Here is an 18,802-nt window from a genome sequence, read left to right as displayed (position 1 = left end):
AGTGGGTGATCCATCATGCGGCCATGGGTAATATTGCAGATTGACCGTGTCTCCGCCATTATTGCCCGTTGCCCTCGGCCACAACACAACTGAGGCCTTTGCTCCCTTTTCATCCCATCTACTTGGTATAGAATTATAACTACTTCCGTGTAGTTAAGAAAAGATAAGTAGGTATTCGTAATCCCTGAAGCGCCTACTTATATAAGTAGATGAAGTTGTACTTGTGAGAGATAGATGAGTCAATGGGATCGCTTATGTGCACCCTTGTAGTATTCCCTTAGTACTTCGGTGATGCTTGAGGGGTTAAAAAGGCCACAGATATAATGCTGCTCATCTCCCTGGCATTATTCCGTTTTTCACAAGGTCTTTATCTAAACTGAAGATTTGACAGGTCTGGTTTTGCCAACTCGCGAAGGGAAAACCAGCCCAATCAATACAGGTTACGTCACATACCTCCGAAAATGCATTTCTCGGGAATGTGGGTTTCCTCACGATGTCCTTCACCGCTGAGCACGTGATAATCATTTATGATCCAAATATGTATTCGAAAAATGAAAAATTCGACAATCATAGGTTTAGGTCTGTGCTGGATTTGAACCTGCGACCTCAAAGTGTGAGGCAAGCGTTCTACCAACTGGGCTACAGAAATAATGCTTCTAAACAAGCCATATTGCAATTTGATTTTATGCGCATATAAAAGTAATACAATACAATACAAATACACTTTATTGCACCAAAATAAAAAGAAATAATTACAAAAAGTCTCTTAACTAATTACATGGCAAATGGGCAAAGCAAAGTATGTGCGCAATGTCAAGAAATTTCAAATAGCAATATTGCTTTTTTAGATAAATTGCTTTGATATGGCCTTTTAAATCTCCTTGTACTCAGAATATTCCCCAAGAAAATTAATAGAATCTGTAAATTGAATACATCTATCTTCTTCTTTTTCTAGCCTGTGCTGTGGGCTGTGAGGTGGATTACCAACCTCATCAACCCTGGTGACAGGGTTATTATTGAGCCGCCAAAGGCCCCTGATATGACTCATGTAACGACTGCGTCTTAAGTAAATAGTAACCGGGACCAACGGCTAAACGTGCCTTTCGAAGCACGGATCATCTTACTTTTTGGCCAATCATGTGAACAGCCTGTAACGCTCAACCACTAGACCACGGAGGCGTTACCTATAGTTATATAATATTTTTTATCAAAGTGTTAAATGAATTAAGTATTTATCGAAATTGGCTGTAAACAATTACATTAGTCGCGCCGCAATTTCTTCGTGGATAAAACGAACTAAACGGTAAGTGCAACTGATGGGAATATCTAATTAGTTCCCAGCACTATATTTGCCACTTAAGGACTACTTAATGCATTTTAACATAATAATATGCGGTGGACAGTATGTGGCTATAAACACGTACTCGATAGCTCCACGTCTTTCAGGTCGACACCGCAAAGTTGTTGAAGCACATAAAACACAGTTTTTTTTACATAAAAATATTTTTAACGCCTAACCTACTTACGCATAAATGGCATTTTTAATGATGTTATTAATCTTTTACGTTTTCAAAGACCTAAGATAATAAAGTAGAAAATTATAGCTCGGTAATTGCGACTTTATACTTAGCGCCCTACGTACCTATAAAGAAATGATAGCCGTGTTTGTCCTTTGTTATAGGTATTCTAACCTTTACTATTATTAATTTGAAGATTTCAATGTATACAGTTATATCGTAAAAGTAAACTTTTACCTTTACAGAATAAGCTCATTGTCTTTGCCGGAACTTTATTGCGGTTGTTCAAAATTCTATAAGTTGGTTGGTACCTACTTACTTAAAGCGTCAAAGTCCCGATTCGACATGACTGTGTTCCATTGTCCACGACCCAGATACTCGGCAACGATACAAGACAACTGCGGATCCAGATTCGGTAACGACCAAATCGAATCGTCCGCCATCATGTAAACAAAGAAGATAATATAGATGGCAGATAGCGGACGTGAATAGTGGTAATATTGTGAAGGTAGCTATTGTTCTGCGGTGCAGTTAATTTGGCCAGGCAGACAGAAGATGGGGAGATAGTGTGTGCAGATGGGCTGCCATCCCGCGCGATCTGTGACACAGATAAGCCAGGGCCGCCTCTAGGCTGGTGGATTACAGGCAACTGGACATTTACGACATGTCATGCAAATATGCCTGCGCTTGGAATGCAACTTGGTTGCGTGCATCACGATGTGGGATTATAAATCGTAACCTCCAAGTATTTAACTAAACTAAAATTGTAAAGAGTCGGAGAAATTGTGGTTCTTTTATGTTTAGATAAAATGTCGCCGTGATTTATCGCGGGATTCTGATTGTAAATACATATCGTGCGTGATGCCCACTTTATACTTACGAACTTACTATTCAAATATTTTTTATTACTTACGCAAACGCAAAATATATCTTATATCAAAATGACTAACGGCCTCCGTGGTCCAGTCGTTGAGCGTTGGGCTCACGATCCAGAGGTCCCGAGTTCGAATCCCGGTGGCGACATAACACAAAAATCACTTTGTGATCCCTAGTTTGGTTAGGACATTACAGGCTGATCACCTGATTGTCCAAAAAGCAAGATGATCGGTGCTTCGGAAGGCACATTAAACCGTTGGTTCCGGTTACTACTTACTAATGTAAGTAAGTAGTCGTTACATGAGCCATGTCAGGGCCTTTGGCGGCTCAATAATAACCCTGACACCAGGGTTGATGAGGTTGGTAATTCACCTCACAACCCATACGACAGAAGATCAAAATGACTAAATAGATACTTACCTACTTTTGTTAACCCCAAGCTCATGAGCGGAAAGTTGTGGTTGTGCCGTACCTCTATGATACAATACATTGAGTAATTATGTACTCATCAGTACCGTAAATCCTCTACATCATAAAAAAAATATAATTGAACAACGATACGATCTGTACCTTCCCTGGGTCTTTACAATTCCTGTCTTAACATAGAATTAACATCAGTACATGTAACGATGGCATTGGTACAACCGTTATAACAATGGCACACGCATCGTACGCAGCATCGCAATTAGGAAGTTGGAGCTTGGTGAAAAACAGAGCCCGTTTGACCGAAGAGAATTGAGGAACCTTTTTCTTTTGACCTTGGATAGCATTAACTGATTAAGCTGGACGAAAGGGGAGCGCTGCGAGTTCTTATAAAATTTTAACCAACAGACATGTTGCCTGTGAGCACTTAATTTGCACCATAACACATAGCATACATAGCTCACTATATCCCAATGGGATAGCCATAGGTAGTCATAGCCATATGTGGGGGGTAGTACCCATCTCACCGAGCTTTCTGTTAGACCAACGTGATAGGTGGTGAGCCGTATCGCCGTCTGTAACGTGGTCAAGTAGATCTAATAGTAGACTGGTCGTGAGACTTAGTATTAGATTTAGTAAGTACGGTCACGAGTACTAATATGATACACTTTGAAACCATGTCACATTAACTTTTTTGTCAAATTAAACCGTAAGTCTCATTAAATGTCAAATATGATAGTGTGACAGGGTTCTAAAGTAAGTACATGATATTATTGCTCATGAGCATGACTGTACATCTACTGTACATCATCTCTATGTTATAATATGACAAAAGCGTTAAGTTTTATATATTTGTTCAGCAGCGGAGTTGAAGAGGATTACCTTTTTTCTTCAATCGAGATTTTATCGATATTTATATGGCGACGTAACGTGACGACGTACGCCAGTCGATTGATTAGCGTACGTGTTATTGCATTCAATAGAGTACATTAAATAATCTTTTACAGCCATAGGCCAACCAATCGAGGAATATTTCAAAACATGTACTTACGTATATATTGAACTTAATTTATGATCAACCAAGACGTCTATTTGTTTAATGCAAGATTTATTGATAAGCGCAGCATGCTCAACTTTACAACGAACGATTTGCGCCCCGCGAATGCGTAGGTCAGAGTTCAACGGGCCAGCGGATCGGTTCGATACATGCTTGCAATTATAGAACACACAAAACGTTTTATATTCGACTTGAAGCACCAGCCCACAAGTTGCACAGCCTCAAAAAATCTCAACAGAATAGTTTTTGATTATTTGGTACGTATTATATTCTCCAATGTAAGTCTAAACTAAGGATATCCGTTGAACTATGACACTGTCAAATAACGCTATAGCCATTTTTAATGAAAGTAGATAAGTGCAGAATGCCAAATAACAGAATGACAACTATTATATAGAAACACTATTGTGGTTATATTGATACATTAACTGTCATCCACTTGATCCCGTGTAATGTGTCAATCTGGTGAAACTAAAATGAAGATTACATACCGTTACAGCAAGGTTACGGGCGTGATGTGGGAAAAGTGTGAAATATTGCTTGCGGTAAGGCATTGTGCGCCCGCGCAGGTTACGTAAAGAAGGAGCGTGCGACAGATTCCACGGCTCCCGTTACCAATACCGCGGCTTTGGATCAATATAGTCATTACTAGATTACCGTTTTCGCCGACTACCTAACCAGTTATTATTGTAATTGATTGGTGTCCTATATTTTTAGATTGTTGACTAAAAGTTTAAAAAGAGAAGCTTAGAATACAATAACCCCAAAAAGGGTAACTTTGGAATTAGTAAGTAGATAGGTTAGGTTCTTAATTAAATTACAACTATTTTCAACGATACGTGTGAAAACTGGAAACTTATAAGATGACAACATTATAAGATGATCAATGAAATATCTTTCATGTGTTTCAAATGAAAAGTAAACCACAGACGTTGAAATACAACTGACACACTCGATCCCTACAGGAGCACTTGGAGCCACAAATCACCAGGCAGTCAAAAAGGCCACATCACAACGATTCATCTAAATAGCAATATTGCTATTTCACATTTGCACATATAAAATAACTGTGTAATGTCAAATTTATAGCAATATTAGGTTTTTAAGTGAATTGCTTCAATGTGACCTTTATAACCCACCAGAAGACAATTGGCATCAACTTTTGATCTAAACCGCAGAACGAAAATAAAGTAAAAAATAACTTTCTTTATTCTACTCGTACAGTGCTCACCCACGCGAAGGACTCATTTTAAATTCAATAATAAGAAAGTTCCAACGTCGAACTGTGAGTAGTAAAAGTTTAGAAATTTAATTTAAATAAAATTTAGTTTAGTACTTAATATTTGTTAAAGTTATTCACTATTAATATGTAACTTCGCGAAATTATTTATATAGCGTGGCAGAGCTGATCTAAATTATATAATATTACTTACTAAATATTAACTTAGAAATACTTACACTTTAACTCACTTACTCCCTAATAATGTGACGAATTTCGAGCACTTTCCGATAAGTAGGTACCTACTTATATGGGTAAGTACTATTTTATTGCCTAACTAGATGATTTTTTAAAATTAAACTTATTCTTTTTTAATTCGTGACATCAGTATACTTTTAGACGTTAAATGTAAATTACATAGTACTTTTGATATTTATCTGTACCTGTTCGTAGCAAGTGAAGGCCAAAACATTAATTTATAATAAATAATTGATACAATCATGTGCTTACCATCGTCTGCATCAATTTCAGCGATCGGGGACACCGATGTTATTCGGAAAACGAGTCCAATTATGAATAAATTTGCGCGGCAAATCATTCTGCCCTTCGAAAATATTTCTTTCACATCCGTTTATTTTTTTAAGTACAGAATTTGAAAAACAATTTAAAAAAATAAAGTTATTTTTTTTATAAAAAAATATATCAGTTAAATTCAAATTTCACGTTTTAATAGAGTCGACAGGCGGGTATTTTCGTGTTGCCGCTCGCGATGCGCGCGAGTTAAGTGTCGCGGCGCGTGCGCTTCTCTTGCAATAGCTGAGTGACTAACCGGCGACCGCGGTCGCAGTCAACGAAGCCTACTGCGCTTTTGGCTGCGCACAGTTACTTGTTCCATTAGCTAGTTCATACGCTCTAGGAAAAAGTTTCAGACATATTTTTTTTTTCGGTATGCTGCCCCTCAAACAACCGGAAGGGGTACGGAACATACTCCACCAGTGCTCCAGTGGGGATTGGTGGATTTCTTTAATCTATCGATGTCGATTGTTTGAGTCCATGTTCGTATCCGCTTCGGAGTTTCATGAGATCAATAGAAGGTACCTATAATGTAACGGATTATCCATCTTATAAGTTTACACCTCTTACGTAGGCCACGACTAAGTTGATTAAATCTGAAATCACCTTACACGCCTATAGTTATTTGCAAAATAACGGACATTTACCTATGTTACTTTTAGTATCCATCCACACCCGCTATATTTACAACCGTCTCGAAGGTGCATTAAATTAATAAGTACATAGAGCGTCATAATTATAAGTGGTAAAAAAAAATTCAAATAAATTTAAATTTTATTCAAATAGAAACAAAAGAAGTAATACAAAAACTAAAATGTTTCCAAAATTGGCTTGTAACAGTTCTGACAAAATTATATGAAATAGCTTATTTAATATCGTGTTGCTTTTTCCCAGAAATGCGCCGAATATTCGTTTGGAACTTGCTGTTCGGCCGAATATTCGGTGTAATTTAATTTCTATTAAGTCAGAATAAATAGAAAAAGATTCATTTTACGGAAATCAAGAATATATCATTATTGCTAGAGTGTTATAGGTAAACCCACACTCCTGTTTTAATGCGTTTTTGTGACGGTTGCATAAATAAATATAATAAATGTAACATGGTTTCTGTAAGTGTGTGTAGTAACAAACAAGTGATCTCATGGTCCATCGTATAAACAAGGACTCAATCCCTCTGTTGGTTTTTACGACAAATCTAGTAAGATGCCTATCTTGGACCATGAGCGCGCTCTATATTTTTTTTCTCCGTCCGATCATGACCTATGCAGTTTTCGCTCACGGGAGCTCCGTGGTTCCTTCGCAATGAAAATCGGCACATTGACCTAGGTCTGCCAACCATTGCCCAATGGCTCAAATAAGCTTCAAAACGTTTTTTCGATTCTGCTCCGCACCACCCAAATCCCCTGGTAGTTGCGGCTTCCGAATACATCCCGCTTAGGGACGCTACTGAAAAGTATCGGCGTCCGAAGTACGTAATATACGATCCCGACGACCCGATTACTCTAGGGTCGATTAACTCTTTCAAATATTTTTCCTCTCATACGACGCCCTGAGCCGAGGTTTGCGCCCAACTGGGCACCCTCAGGCCTGTTGTCTTAAACTTTGTACCGGGTGAGAGACTTCAGCGCTCCCCATTTGTCCGGACAAGTAGTTAATGCCACCTGCGGCAAATCTACAATAAGTCACGTCTAAATAAATCAAAATAAATAAATAAAGTCACGTCAACGTAAAATAAATCACGTTAAAAACAAAAAAAGCGCTCTATGTTTTTATTCGCAGCCTGCCCAGCATAGAAGCTATTTCTATGTAAAAATGTTATACCTTAACACAAAGACAATCGAACATAAATAAAACAACGCTTAAAAGGGCAATTGCAATAGTTATGGACCATTCTCCTAGGTTTCTTATCACGCGAACCACTTCAGGGGCTCGCAAGAGTTTAACATTAAAAGCGCACTATTTACAAACAAAATGCCGCCGATGTTATCACGCATGCGCGGTGGACGCCATCGCCCTACCCAATGATGTAGGCTACTGGAGAGGATAGAGGTTCTAGGCTAGAGAGTTAGCTGCGATATCCAGACAGACGGATAAATAGGCGTAGTGAATTTTCCTAGTGGAACCCTAAAAACAAACAAACATGTTGGTCAATATAATCTTTTCTTTTTCATCATTTCCCTAGAAAGTGTATGTACCTACCTAGTTTTAAACTATTTCGACAAATAATGGAAATCAATTAAGTTATCGTATAATAAGACTATGACAAGTAATTTATTTATATTCAATGTAACGTTTCGTATTAGCGCACGTATTTTATCAATCATTGCAAAAAGGTATCCTCTCCCCTCCGGACCTCGAATCGAGCGAACGTCTACCAAAGTTTTCGCAAATTTATTTTTGAAATTATTTAATTTACTTAAATAGAAAAATTCAGTGCAAAAATTAGTGCCGTAAAAATAGGAGCGCATAAAGTGCAAGGAGTTAGCGTAAGTGAAGTGCGACTTACGTGTCCCCGCTCGGCTCCCCGCCACTGCATGCCACTACCTACTTGTGTCGTCGATCGTCCAGCTTCGTGTGTGTTCGTTTCGATGTGCGACGCGGTAAACGGTCCGTCTTGTCCAGTCTGCAGTGCGAGTGAGTCACACACAACACTACACCACGTCATAGCTGTTGTCATAGCAACGAGAGACGCGGCATACTGAGTACCTACTGCTATTCATATCGCCCTGGTACTTTAAGCTAACGAATTGGGAATTGAGCTGCGGCGGCGTGGGGGCGTTTGGTTATTCGCTACTCAAGACCCTACTGTTATGTAACCCTATCACCTTGAAGTTGATGACATCGATCCAAGGATTCAAACACATTGCTCCCGAAACACTAGCGACTGTTCGCAAAACACTGCCAACCGTATATGAACGCCTGGTATCTGCAGTTGGGGTTATTTACAAACCAGCGATAGACGCATGATAATAACACAGAGCGTATTACCACATTTACGCTCTCTTTATACGTATTTGTGTGGCCCTGGTATTGAGATTGTTCTGCTGCTTTGTTTCCTTCCCAAATTCCCCCTAAGTACAAAATATGAAACGCACGCCTCCGAAGACTGTGAAAGCGACGCCTGATAAAATTATTGCTAGTATATCTGCTGAAGACTCCAATAATGTAACTATCCGCAACACGTCACGTGTTAGCCAGAGCGAAGGTAAAAGCGATATTATAAGTGATTCCCAGTCACTACTACTTCAAAATATGCTAAAGGCCATGTTTGAGAAGTTTGAGACTAGGCAGTTAGCACGCCTCGACTCGTTGGAAAAGCAAATCTCAGAGATAAAAGCTCAAAACGTCCTTATTCACAACACCAACGTTGAGATCGAAAAATCCATGTCTGATATATCGGATCGTATCGATTCAATCCAAGTAATTATCACTGGACTGGAAGCTGACCGTAAGGACCTTAAATTGGAAGTATCTAAGTTGCATGACAGGTGCGAGGAACTTGATAAAAACTTGAACAAGACCGTGATTGAGCTGACTAATGTACCTAAGAGAACGACCGAAAATAAAGCAGACTTATATCGCTATGTTGGCAGCATTGGCTCCGCTTTGGGATTAAAAATCGAAACGAATGACTGCAGAAACATTTTCCGCAAACCCAGCATGAAAAGTAAAGATACTTCCTCGATTCTGATTGACTTTACTTCTTGTCTTACTAAAGCAAGAGTCCTTGATGCCGTGAAATCAAGATACAAGACTAATTTGCCTCATCTTATAGCCTCTGATCTAGGCATGGAAAATGACAGAACTAATATTTACGTCAATGACTATCTAACACCGAAACAACGTCGTCTTCTCTACCTGGCAAAGCAGTTGAAAACTGAGGATAACTACGCATTTGCATGGGCCTCGGATGGTAATGTATTTTTGAAAAAAGCAGAAGGTGAACGGGCGATCCTGATAAAAAGTGAGCTCCAGCTGCAGTTGTTAAGGTCTAAAATGTGACTAGTTTCTACTACCATTGTATCTCTAGCCCTATGTTTTAGTTTTCATTTTACGAGGGAATTTAAATTGTACCCTTTTGATAAATACATTCACACACTCTACACACTAGGTACACTTACATGTAACACACTCTCCTACATCCACAATGGGGTTTGTTTTATTATGTTATTTTTGGGTAAATCCTCTTCTATATTATTTGTTTGTTATATCCTTCAAAGGTTGGTAATAAAATCATTGTCTAAATTGTTTGTCCTCTTCAAATATACTCGCCAAATTCGCTGATGTAAATCAATTACTGGACGAAGTTGACGGTTCTGGGATCTCGGTAGTTAAAAACTGCTCTGCTGACTCCATCATAACTCTTCTTACTAATCCCCGTAAGAAAACTAAGATCTTATGCCTTAACATATGTAGTATAAATGCCAACTTCGATGCGCTATTAACGCTACTGGCTCGTATAAATGTTGTAATCGACTTTATCATACTTACTGAGTGCTGGCTCTCCTGTTGTCACGATAATCTCCCTATACTTGATGGTTTTATTTCTTATCGCACTCATGACAATTATAATCAGAACGACGGCGTAGTGGTTTTCGTAAAAAACTCGATTAATTGTGTTATATCAGAGCCATCATTCCCTGAATGCAACTGTATTATAATAAAAATATCAAACCATACAGTCATTTTAGCCATCTACCGTCCACACTGCTACAAAAAGAATGTCCCCTTGTTTATTGAGTCACTGAATAATGTCCTTAAATCTCTGTCGTCTTTTAGGAATATCATATTAACAGGAGATATAAATATAGACATATCCCCAGATAGTATTGAGCCACATTCGGATGATTACTTAAACCTACTGGCCATGCATGGACTGTTGCCGACACACACTGAGCCTACTCGAGTCAAAACCTGTCTGGACCACTTCTTTTTAAAATTTACTCACTCAAGTTTAACATTCATAATCGATTCTGCAGTAACAGATCACAAGCCCATTCTTTTATGTCTTCCTATGTCTCAGCCTGACTACGCTCGTATAAGAGTATCTCGCATTGATTATGAAGGTCTAGACCATACGATGCAGACTCTTAACTTTCACCCGGTTCTCTCTTCTACAGATCCTAATGTTGCTGCCTCACTCTTGGTTTCTCTGCTCTCGCAGGCTCTTATTTCTAATACCAAGATCCTAATGGTGCCTCGAAGAGCTAGGATAATTAAACCCTGGATTACTTTAGGTTTACTGCGTTGCATGCGAAACCGTGACTTTATGCATAAAAAGTTAAGAGAAGCTCCAAACAACGATGTTTTGCGAACTACTTATCGTAGGTACAGAAATTTTTGTAACGAAATATTAAAGAAAGTTAAACGAGAATACCAAAAAAAGGAAATAATAGATGCAGGCTCAAATAAAAAGAAATTATGGAATGTTATACAGTCTAATACAGGCTTAAAAAAACCTAGGGATGGCTCTAGTCGTTTGTTGTCTTGCTCCAATACTCCCACCACTCCGTTAATGTTGTTAATAATTACTTTGTTAGCTGTGGTAAATTACTTGCTGATAAAATTAAAGCCAATCAACCAAATCGCATTGTACCGTCAGACTGGGCCAATAGCTCCAATTGTCAATCTTTTGGTCTACTGGATACGGATGAGGAGGAAATTAATAGACTTATTACAGCCTTAAAAACTAGCAATACCTCTGGTTGGGACGGTATTTCGTCTGCTTTTTTGAAAACTTACAAAGGTATCTTGATTGAGCCTATAACGCACTTATGTAAACTAAGCTTACAAGCTGGCATCTTTCCAAATGTCTTTAAAATTGCTGTTGTCTTACCTATTTATAAGGCTGGGGATCGTGATTGTGTTGAAAACTATAGACCCATTTCTATTCTCCCCACACTCTCTAAGATACTGGAACGGCTAATGAACAATAGACTCACCAAATTCTTAGAAGCTAATAACTTTCTATCTGATCAGCAATTTGGGTCTCCCAACCTTGCAAGACCTCTTTTGCTCGTAGGTTCTTCTTCTTTCTCGGTGCATATATTTATAATAAAATTAACAGACGGTGTAATATTTACAACCTAAATATTTATAAGTGTAAGAAATCTGTAACAAACTGGTTACTTACACTAACATATGATGAGACTGAAGACCTCCTCAGCGTAATTTCTTAGGTGCATCATTTCTATTTTTATTTCTTATATTTTGTCTCGATTTTGATTTGCCTAAATCTCGGAATCTTAAAATGGACTTTTAACTCCCATTTTGTGGTCACCCATTTTCACACACACACACACACAATACTTTCATTTACACACCATGCACACCAAATCACACCATCACATATTTTGACACAAATAGTTGTTCTACTTAATTCCCTATTGATTGATTGATTAGTTTTTTAATTTTTATCCTTATTTCTTTTATTTTTGTAGTCGTTTGTTTCTTTCTAAGTTGTAATTATGGCTACCCATTAAGACTGCTGATCTGGAGGTGGAGGCCTGGAATCCTATAATACAGGGTATCCTAGTCTAGGTTCCAGCCTTTACACATGATCACCCGTTATGTTTAACCCTATTGTCTAAGATGTTTATGTACACTTTGTATCATGTTATGTTGTGAAGGAAATAAATATTTTTATTATTTATTATTATTATTATTATTAATATAGAGCACTCGCCAAAACTGAAGTCCTGCGGATTTTGATGGAATTAAAAAGTCAATGCAGATACAGCGACACTAGCGCCGCATGCATCAGACTTGAGCGATGGCGAGGAGTTCACCACGCCACTGAGCCTGTCCAGTTTTACACGACATCTACGATTGTTAGTGCCGCCGCGGCCTGCTGGATTCAGGCGGCGAACATGTAAACGCAATTCACAATAACACACAAATACTGAGTGAACCACAATGGGAAATCAGTTTAAAAACGTCGCTGTCATCGCCTGCCTGAAGACCTTCCTATTCGTCTTTAACATCATATTCTGGGTGAGTCCATATTTTGAGAAATCCTAACCCAACAAATTATGGATGTTTCTTCAATAAATTGGCACAAATCGAATCTTTATAAAAAAGCACTAATACAAAACAAAAGACGGTCTGTATCCTTGCTCTGGCCATTTTTTTTATAAATAAATCTACATCCATGTTCTTATACCTAGATGTGACATCACCTGTTGCTTTAAAATCAATAAAGCATAGAGTAAACAAAACAAAAGCTCCAAGAATTCCGCGCGCAGCGTCAGTTATTTTGAATAAAAAAATAGAGATTTTGAAAAATAGAGTACAATACCTATGTATACGTACAATGATTGGATGTTTCATGTCATTGCTTTTCTTTTTTTTCTCTTATTTGTGTATTGTTTGTTTTTTGTGATGTGTAATGTGAATAATGACATTGTAATTTATTTTATTATTATTTCATAATTAATGTACTTAAAGATTGACTTTTAAATTATCAATTTTATTTTATTTTACTATGTTAAATGCCTAACTAAAACACACACATCACATCACAACATTCTACATTTGTAGACCAAATGTGAAATGCTGACCAACTGCAAACTTAATACCATTTTTATTGCGAATAAATGATTAAAAATGAATTGTGAATAAATAATAATGAGATATACTTAATAATAAAAATATTCGTCTGTAATCGTGCACAAAATGTAACTTTAGTGTGGTAGAGTAGGAAACGTGGATGTACAATATGATAGCAATATACTGATAACCCTGCGTGGGTGTTGTGTTGTTGTTCCTTTAATGGGACTTTTAAATGAGTTGACATTTGCTGTTAACTCGAAGTTATTTATTTAGGTACACGAGGAAAGATTTTTTAGTCGTGGTCATGACCTATTCGCCCCCTATAACGTATAAGGAAAAAAAATATTGCACTCCGGCTCGGCACACCCTGGACACTTCATACAAACAACCTCAGACATTTACGTTATCGTACACGCGCATTTGTATTTGTGACGTTTGACGCCATACGAGTCTAAACTATGTCCGATGGGGGGTGAGGTAAACCTAGCGCAGACGCTGGTGGGGAGCGGAGAGTTGCCGTTCTATACGTAGTATTATTCCTTACCTATTCTATGTCCCGGGTTTGCAACCCTCGCCGAACTGCCGAGCCTATGAGTATGGAGAACGATCGAACTTTCTAGAACGCATAAACCTTTCTTATCACCGTACATCGTTGGCTTCCCTCAGTTGACAGGACTATTCCTCCTCACGGTGGGACTATGGGCGGAGTTCGACCTGTACAAGTACATGGAGCTATCCCCTGAGTTCTCCGGGACGGCGCCACACGTCATCATCGGCATCGCCGGCCTTATCATCCTCATCAGCTCCATCGCCTTCTCCTGTATCATCAAGGGACAACCGGTTCTACTTTATATTGTAAGTAATTTTTCATATTTATATCCGAATTCATGTTTAGATCACAATGCATATCACGTAAACATCGTGAGAAAACCCACATACATACCCAATAAATGCGTTTCGAAGGTACCTACCTAACCTATAAACGAGCTGGTTTTCACTTAAGTTTAGTCGCTTCTATAACAACTGGTCCAGTCAAATCTTCAGGTTATGTAAACGTACCCCATGGAAACAGTAGGAGATGATGAATTTATTTTCCTGCAAATGCTGGGTAGGCAAGTACTTATTGTAAACAGAGTGACATCGTAACGAATACTAAGGGGGATGATTCGGAGAATCGATATTAAAAAACTTGATATTAACTCAGAGTCATGAGCTGAATCATCCCTCAAAGTTTCACCGCATAGTTGGACATAACGTCCTCCAACGCGCAATGGAACGGCGTGGTGTAGTATGCTCAATATCCAATGTGAAATTATATATTGATATGGTACCTATGTCATAGTGACACATAGTGCAAAATTATACTGCTGTAGTACTCTGCTGAGGACAAAGTATTGCATTAATCGAGCGGACATCAAGATTTAGACTTTGAATTTTTATGTAAATATGTAATTAAGGTAGTATGACCTCAGGACTGTTGTTGTCTTTTTTTTTGTGTGTGGCGTCCTTTTATAATAAATTATTTCTATTCTATTCTTTATTTTAACTATACAATACGTAAATAAATAGATGAATAAATGTTTATTTATTACTTAGAATTCGAGTCAATGAGGATGTGTTTATCCCCGCATGCAGAATCAGAATCAGAATCAGAATCAGAATCAGAATCATTTATTCAACGTAATTATCATGGATAAACTTGTTGAAGGTCAATGTAACATTTTGAATTTACGTCATTTCGCAAGGTGTTATGGCTGAGGAGAAGAAATGACAAGAAACTGCAACAGCAACACATCTTTTAAATCAATGAGGGTACATTACAAGTTATTTAATAACTAGAGGAACACATTTAATACCAGACATGTTTATCATTTAGGTAATCATGTTGTAGTGATATTGTGTGTCTGCAATCACTTTCCAAATTTAAAATATTTTTAAGCTGTTAGGCAACTATAATGCAAATGAAAGTCTGTGTAGAACAAGTAAAAGGTATATTTAACCAGTAATTTATTAATATGATGTACGATGGCAATTCCTGAACAGTTGCAAAGACCGGTTTAAAGTAAGGCAGCGTTAGAACGAGTCTCAACTTAGTAGCAATAAATACTCCTGACGGGATAACCATCTCGACAATATACATAAGCGGTATTGCGCGTACTTAAGCAAGATTTAATTAAAACATTGACCAACTGACCCACGCGCCGCTGTGGTGTGTAATGGCTAACACGTCTAGGTGATACTTTAAATAACGCATTCCACGAAGAACTCATCCAAAGATCAGAGAGCTTAAATTATATTTTCTTTCTTTTTGACGTGACTTATTGTAGATTTGCCGCAGATGGCATTAACTACTTGGCCGGAGCTTAAATTAAGTATATGTAAAATAGTAAAACATACATAACTTACATAGCACCGGAGCTGCGAAGTAAGCAGTGACTATGGAATTCCATTTCCTTCGATCCTGACACACTTCTCTTACTTCCTCCACATTCATCAATCGTTTCATACACGCACTCCGGTTCAGAGTAGATCGTACTAAACCTTTTCTAAGGACTCTGAATTTGGTCAACATACGTCCTTCTAGGTCTTCCTCTGCCAGCCCTACCATCAACCTTCGCTTTATATACCGCTTTCGTAATCCTGTTATTCTTCATCCGCTCTACGTGTGCATACCAACTTAACATAATTATCCTTCTCAATCTTAGTCAATATATTGTCTTTTACACAATTTTTTTTATTACTTATTTTTTTATTTAGATTACTAGAAATTGGCCAAAATTGCTATGATTTGCCGTTTATTAAAATTGAAGGAAAATGTATAAATTATTATTAAAACAGCAATCTCTCCCAGGGATCCTTGGGGGTTAATGTTTATGAGTTTATCACTGTCACTGTCGTGTTTCGTAATCGTCTGCAACTTGGCTAAGGCCCCTTGTCGTATAAATTCGTTAGCTTATGTACTGACTTGTCTTGTCCATCCGTTCCAGTATGGCGGCTTCCTAGCGTGCATCTTCATGATGGACGCGGGGGTGGGCGCGTCAGTGGCCTGCTACCGCGACACCTTCGCCAAGGGGCTCCACGACGGACTCACCAACACCCTCACCTCCTACAACCCGCAGAAAGCCAACTTCGACTTTGCGCAGTCTACGGTAAACTTTTTGTTAGTTAGGTAATTTCGTAGTTTACTGAGCTTTCTGAAATAAGAGCATACTAAAAAAAGTACTTTGTAAGGAACAATCGGATCCTGTCTGCTTCTAAATAAACATGCCAAAAGCTATTTTCCTGGAGGTAGTCAATGGTCTTTGACTAACACAATGAGCAATATAATGTACCCACTTTAGGACCCTGTCGCACTAACATATTTGACATTTAGTGAGACTTTTCAATTCAATTTGTCAAGTTCAATTTGACAGTTCAATTTGTCAAAAAAGTTAATGTGACATGGTACCAAAGTGTATACATACCTATACATATAAATGCTCGTGATCGTACCAACGCAACAACGATATCGGTATGTTCCACTTGTAACGATGCTGGATGCTTGTACGAAGGCAGGGGACACCTAAAAAACGTAATATCCGGCACAGGCTTTTGTTATGAAACAGATAAATTATGCTTTAAGTACTTAATTAAAATAAGAAGACTGTGACCTGTACCATATTGAATATTCTTTTTATATATTATATTCTACTTATATAGAATGCAGAAGTACTTGATTACTTACGTGATATATACTTACAAAAATAATATCAGCCCTCGCGGCACGGCAACTACGCCGCGAGAGGCGCGAATTATATCGAAGGCTTTCACCAATAGACGCATCAAATGCTATCGACGTAGATAGACGTCGTACGGGCGCTCGGTCGATAATTTGGTAGTTTCCTAAATCAAAGTAAAATTATGACATTCTGATTACTAAATAAAGACAGATCTAAAAGTGTCAAAAATTGTTTTCTTTTTTCTATTTAACTTAACGAAAAATGTAATACTTAATAAATAAGTGTGACATTTTGCCACGGTTGTGTATAATTCACTTTTTCATACAAATTCCATAGTAATTTCGTGTTTTGACGTTTAGTAAATGTTACTGATTTGACTACTTGGAAACTACCCTATTCGTGCCGCGGCACGGTGAAGTTGCTATGCCGCGAGTGCTGAAGTATGAATGTCTTTTTGTTAAATCGGTACACTAAGTGCCTTGAGACCTACTTACATTTACCTACCTAAGTAAAACAGGTTGCTATACTCAGTTATTGTTATTAAAATAATACGTGCTACACAATTGCATTGCAGAAGGTCGGGAGTGCAATATTAAAGTTAATTGTTCTGATAAAAGCAGAAAGTCACGTTTACCTTCCAAATGTTACTTACTTTTAAAACTGGTAAGTACATAAACACTTAAATTCTTGAGGAAACTGATAAGTAAAGTCCGAGGTAGGTTTTTATACCTAATATTAACTGTTTATCATAATGTAACTTCAGCCCAGCTGATCGTGTAGTTTAATGTGCCTATGAAAACTCAATTGACACTGTGAGGTCGCAAGTTCGAATCCAGCACGGGCCTAAATCAATGATTTTCGAAATTGTTTTCCAATTCATGTTTAGATCACGCCTAAATCGCGTAACGCTGATCAATTCTCGCTCATACTTACTTACCTACTATCTGTGCTGTACTGTGCTTGTTTATCTGTAGCTGCACTGCTGTGGGGTGTCTAACTACACGGACTGGATGCGCCTGTCGCCGCAGCGCGTGATCCCGATCTCATGCTGCCTCGACCCCAACCGCTGCGTCACCGCCAACTACAACGATGTCTACCAGAGAGTGAGTATACCTAACAATCTCTACTCTTCTTCTTCTGCTATCGAGTGGGTTGTGAGGATTACCAACCTTATTAACTCTGGTCTTCTTCTATCGTATAGGTTGTGAGGTGGATTACCAACCCCATTAACCCTGGTGTCAGGGTTACTATTGAGCCGCCAAATACCCATGACATAACTCATGTAACGACTACGTACTTACATCGGTAAACAGTAACCGGGACCAACGGCTTAATGTGCCTTCCCAAGCGCGGATAATAATCTTACTCCAGTCCAGTTGGAACTTGGCACGAACTAAGTCCTGAACGCAACTATTTACAATTTGTAGTTGAATGTCCATGTATTTTTACAGGGCTGCTACGAAGTGATCCTAGAATATCTAAACAACAATATGGATCTGCTAATCGGTATTGCGGTGGGCACGGCGCTACTGCCCCTTGTGGGTACCGTCCTCTCCTGCTGTCTCGCCAGCTACATCAAGAAATCCAAATACGACGTCATGAACTGAACCAAACAAGGACAACAGTATACATATATCTCTCTTACTCTTATAAGCTACAAGTCAAAGTCTCAATGCACGAATCTCAATTTGGACTGATTATATTGAATTAGTGTAGATGAAGATGTTTACTGATTAAAAATTATTATTAATATTAAAAGGTCTTTGGCAAGTTTAAAATCTTCCCAAAATATTTATTACAATTTACTTACTTACTGTATTTTTTTGTGTATAAAAGTTTAAATGTTAATAAATTTGAAGCAACTGTA

The 18,802-nt window shown here is 38.1% G+C and overlaps 2 protein-coding genes across 4 annotated transcripts in view; one reads left to right on the top strand and one right to left on the bottom strand.

Annotated features, from left to right (window-relative positions):
- LOC126367973 (uncharacterized) overlaps window positions 1-5,897 on the bottom strand; it is a 24,983-nt gene extending 19,086 nt beyond the window's left edge. The window contains exon 1 of the mRNA XM_050011753.1: window positions 5,603-5,897. Coding sequence (XP_049867710.1) covers window positions 5,603-5,690 — 88 coding nt within the window. The 5' untranslated portion in view covers window positions 5,691-5,897. The remainder of the gene's footprint in view (window positions 1-5,602) is intronic.
- On the top strand, window positions 4,011-18,802 carry LOC126367993 (tetraspanin-7-like). Of its 3 annotated transcripts, none has more exons than XM_050011817.1 (5): window positions 4,011-4,130; window positions 13,883-14,071; window positions 16,204-16,365; window positions 17,910-18,038; window positions 18,387-18,802. In XM_050011817.1, the coding sequence occupies exons 1-5, from the start codon at window positions 4,023-4,025 to the stop codon at window positions 18,540-18,542; spliced, it is 744 nt and encodes a 247-aa protein (XP_049867774.1). In that variant the 5' UTR covers window positions 4,011-4,022; the 3' UTR covers window positions 18,543-18,802. The 3 variants fall into 3 exon arrangements, with proteins under 3 accessions (XP_049867774.1, XP_049867782.1, XP_049867793.1); XM_050011825.1 differs by lacking the exon at window positions 4,011-4,130 and adding an exon at window positions 4,314-4,418; XM_050011836.1 differs by lacking the exon at window positions 4,011-4,130 and adding an exon at window positions 12,370-12,658.

The sequence above is a fragment of the Pectinophora gossypiella genome, chromosome 1, assembly GCF_024362695.1.
Source record: "Pectinophora gossypiella chromosome 1, ilPecGoss1.1, whole genome shotgun sequence".
Classification (NCBI taxonomy): domain Eukaryota; kingdom Metazoa; phylum Arthropoda; class Insecta; order Lepidoptera; family Gelechiidae; genus Pectinophora; species Pectinophora gossypiella.
This window is presented reverse-complemented; position numbering and strand designations above follow the sequence as displayed.

What these genes read in the sequence shown, in the direction of transcription:
- LOC126367993 (XM_050011817.1), top strand. Translation starts at nt 4,023, where the DNA reads ATGCTTGCAATTATAGAACACACAAAACGTTTTATATTCGACTTGAAG. An exon ending in GAATAGTTTTTGATTATTTG is followed by an intron (nt 4,131 to 13,882) that starts GTACGTATTATA and finishes GGCTTCCCTCAG; the next exon opens with TTGACAGGACTATTCCTCCT. An exon ending in AACCGGTTCTACTTTATATT is followed by an intron (nt 14,072 to 16,203) that starts GTAAGTAATTTT and finishes CATCCGTTCCAG; the next exon opens with TATGGCGGCTTCCTAGCGTG.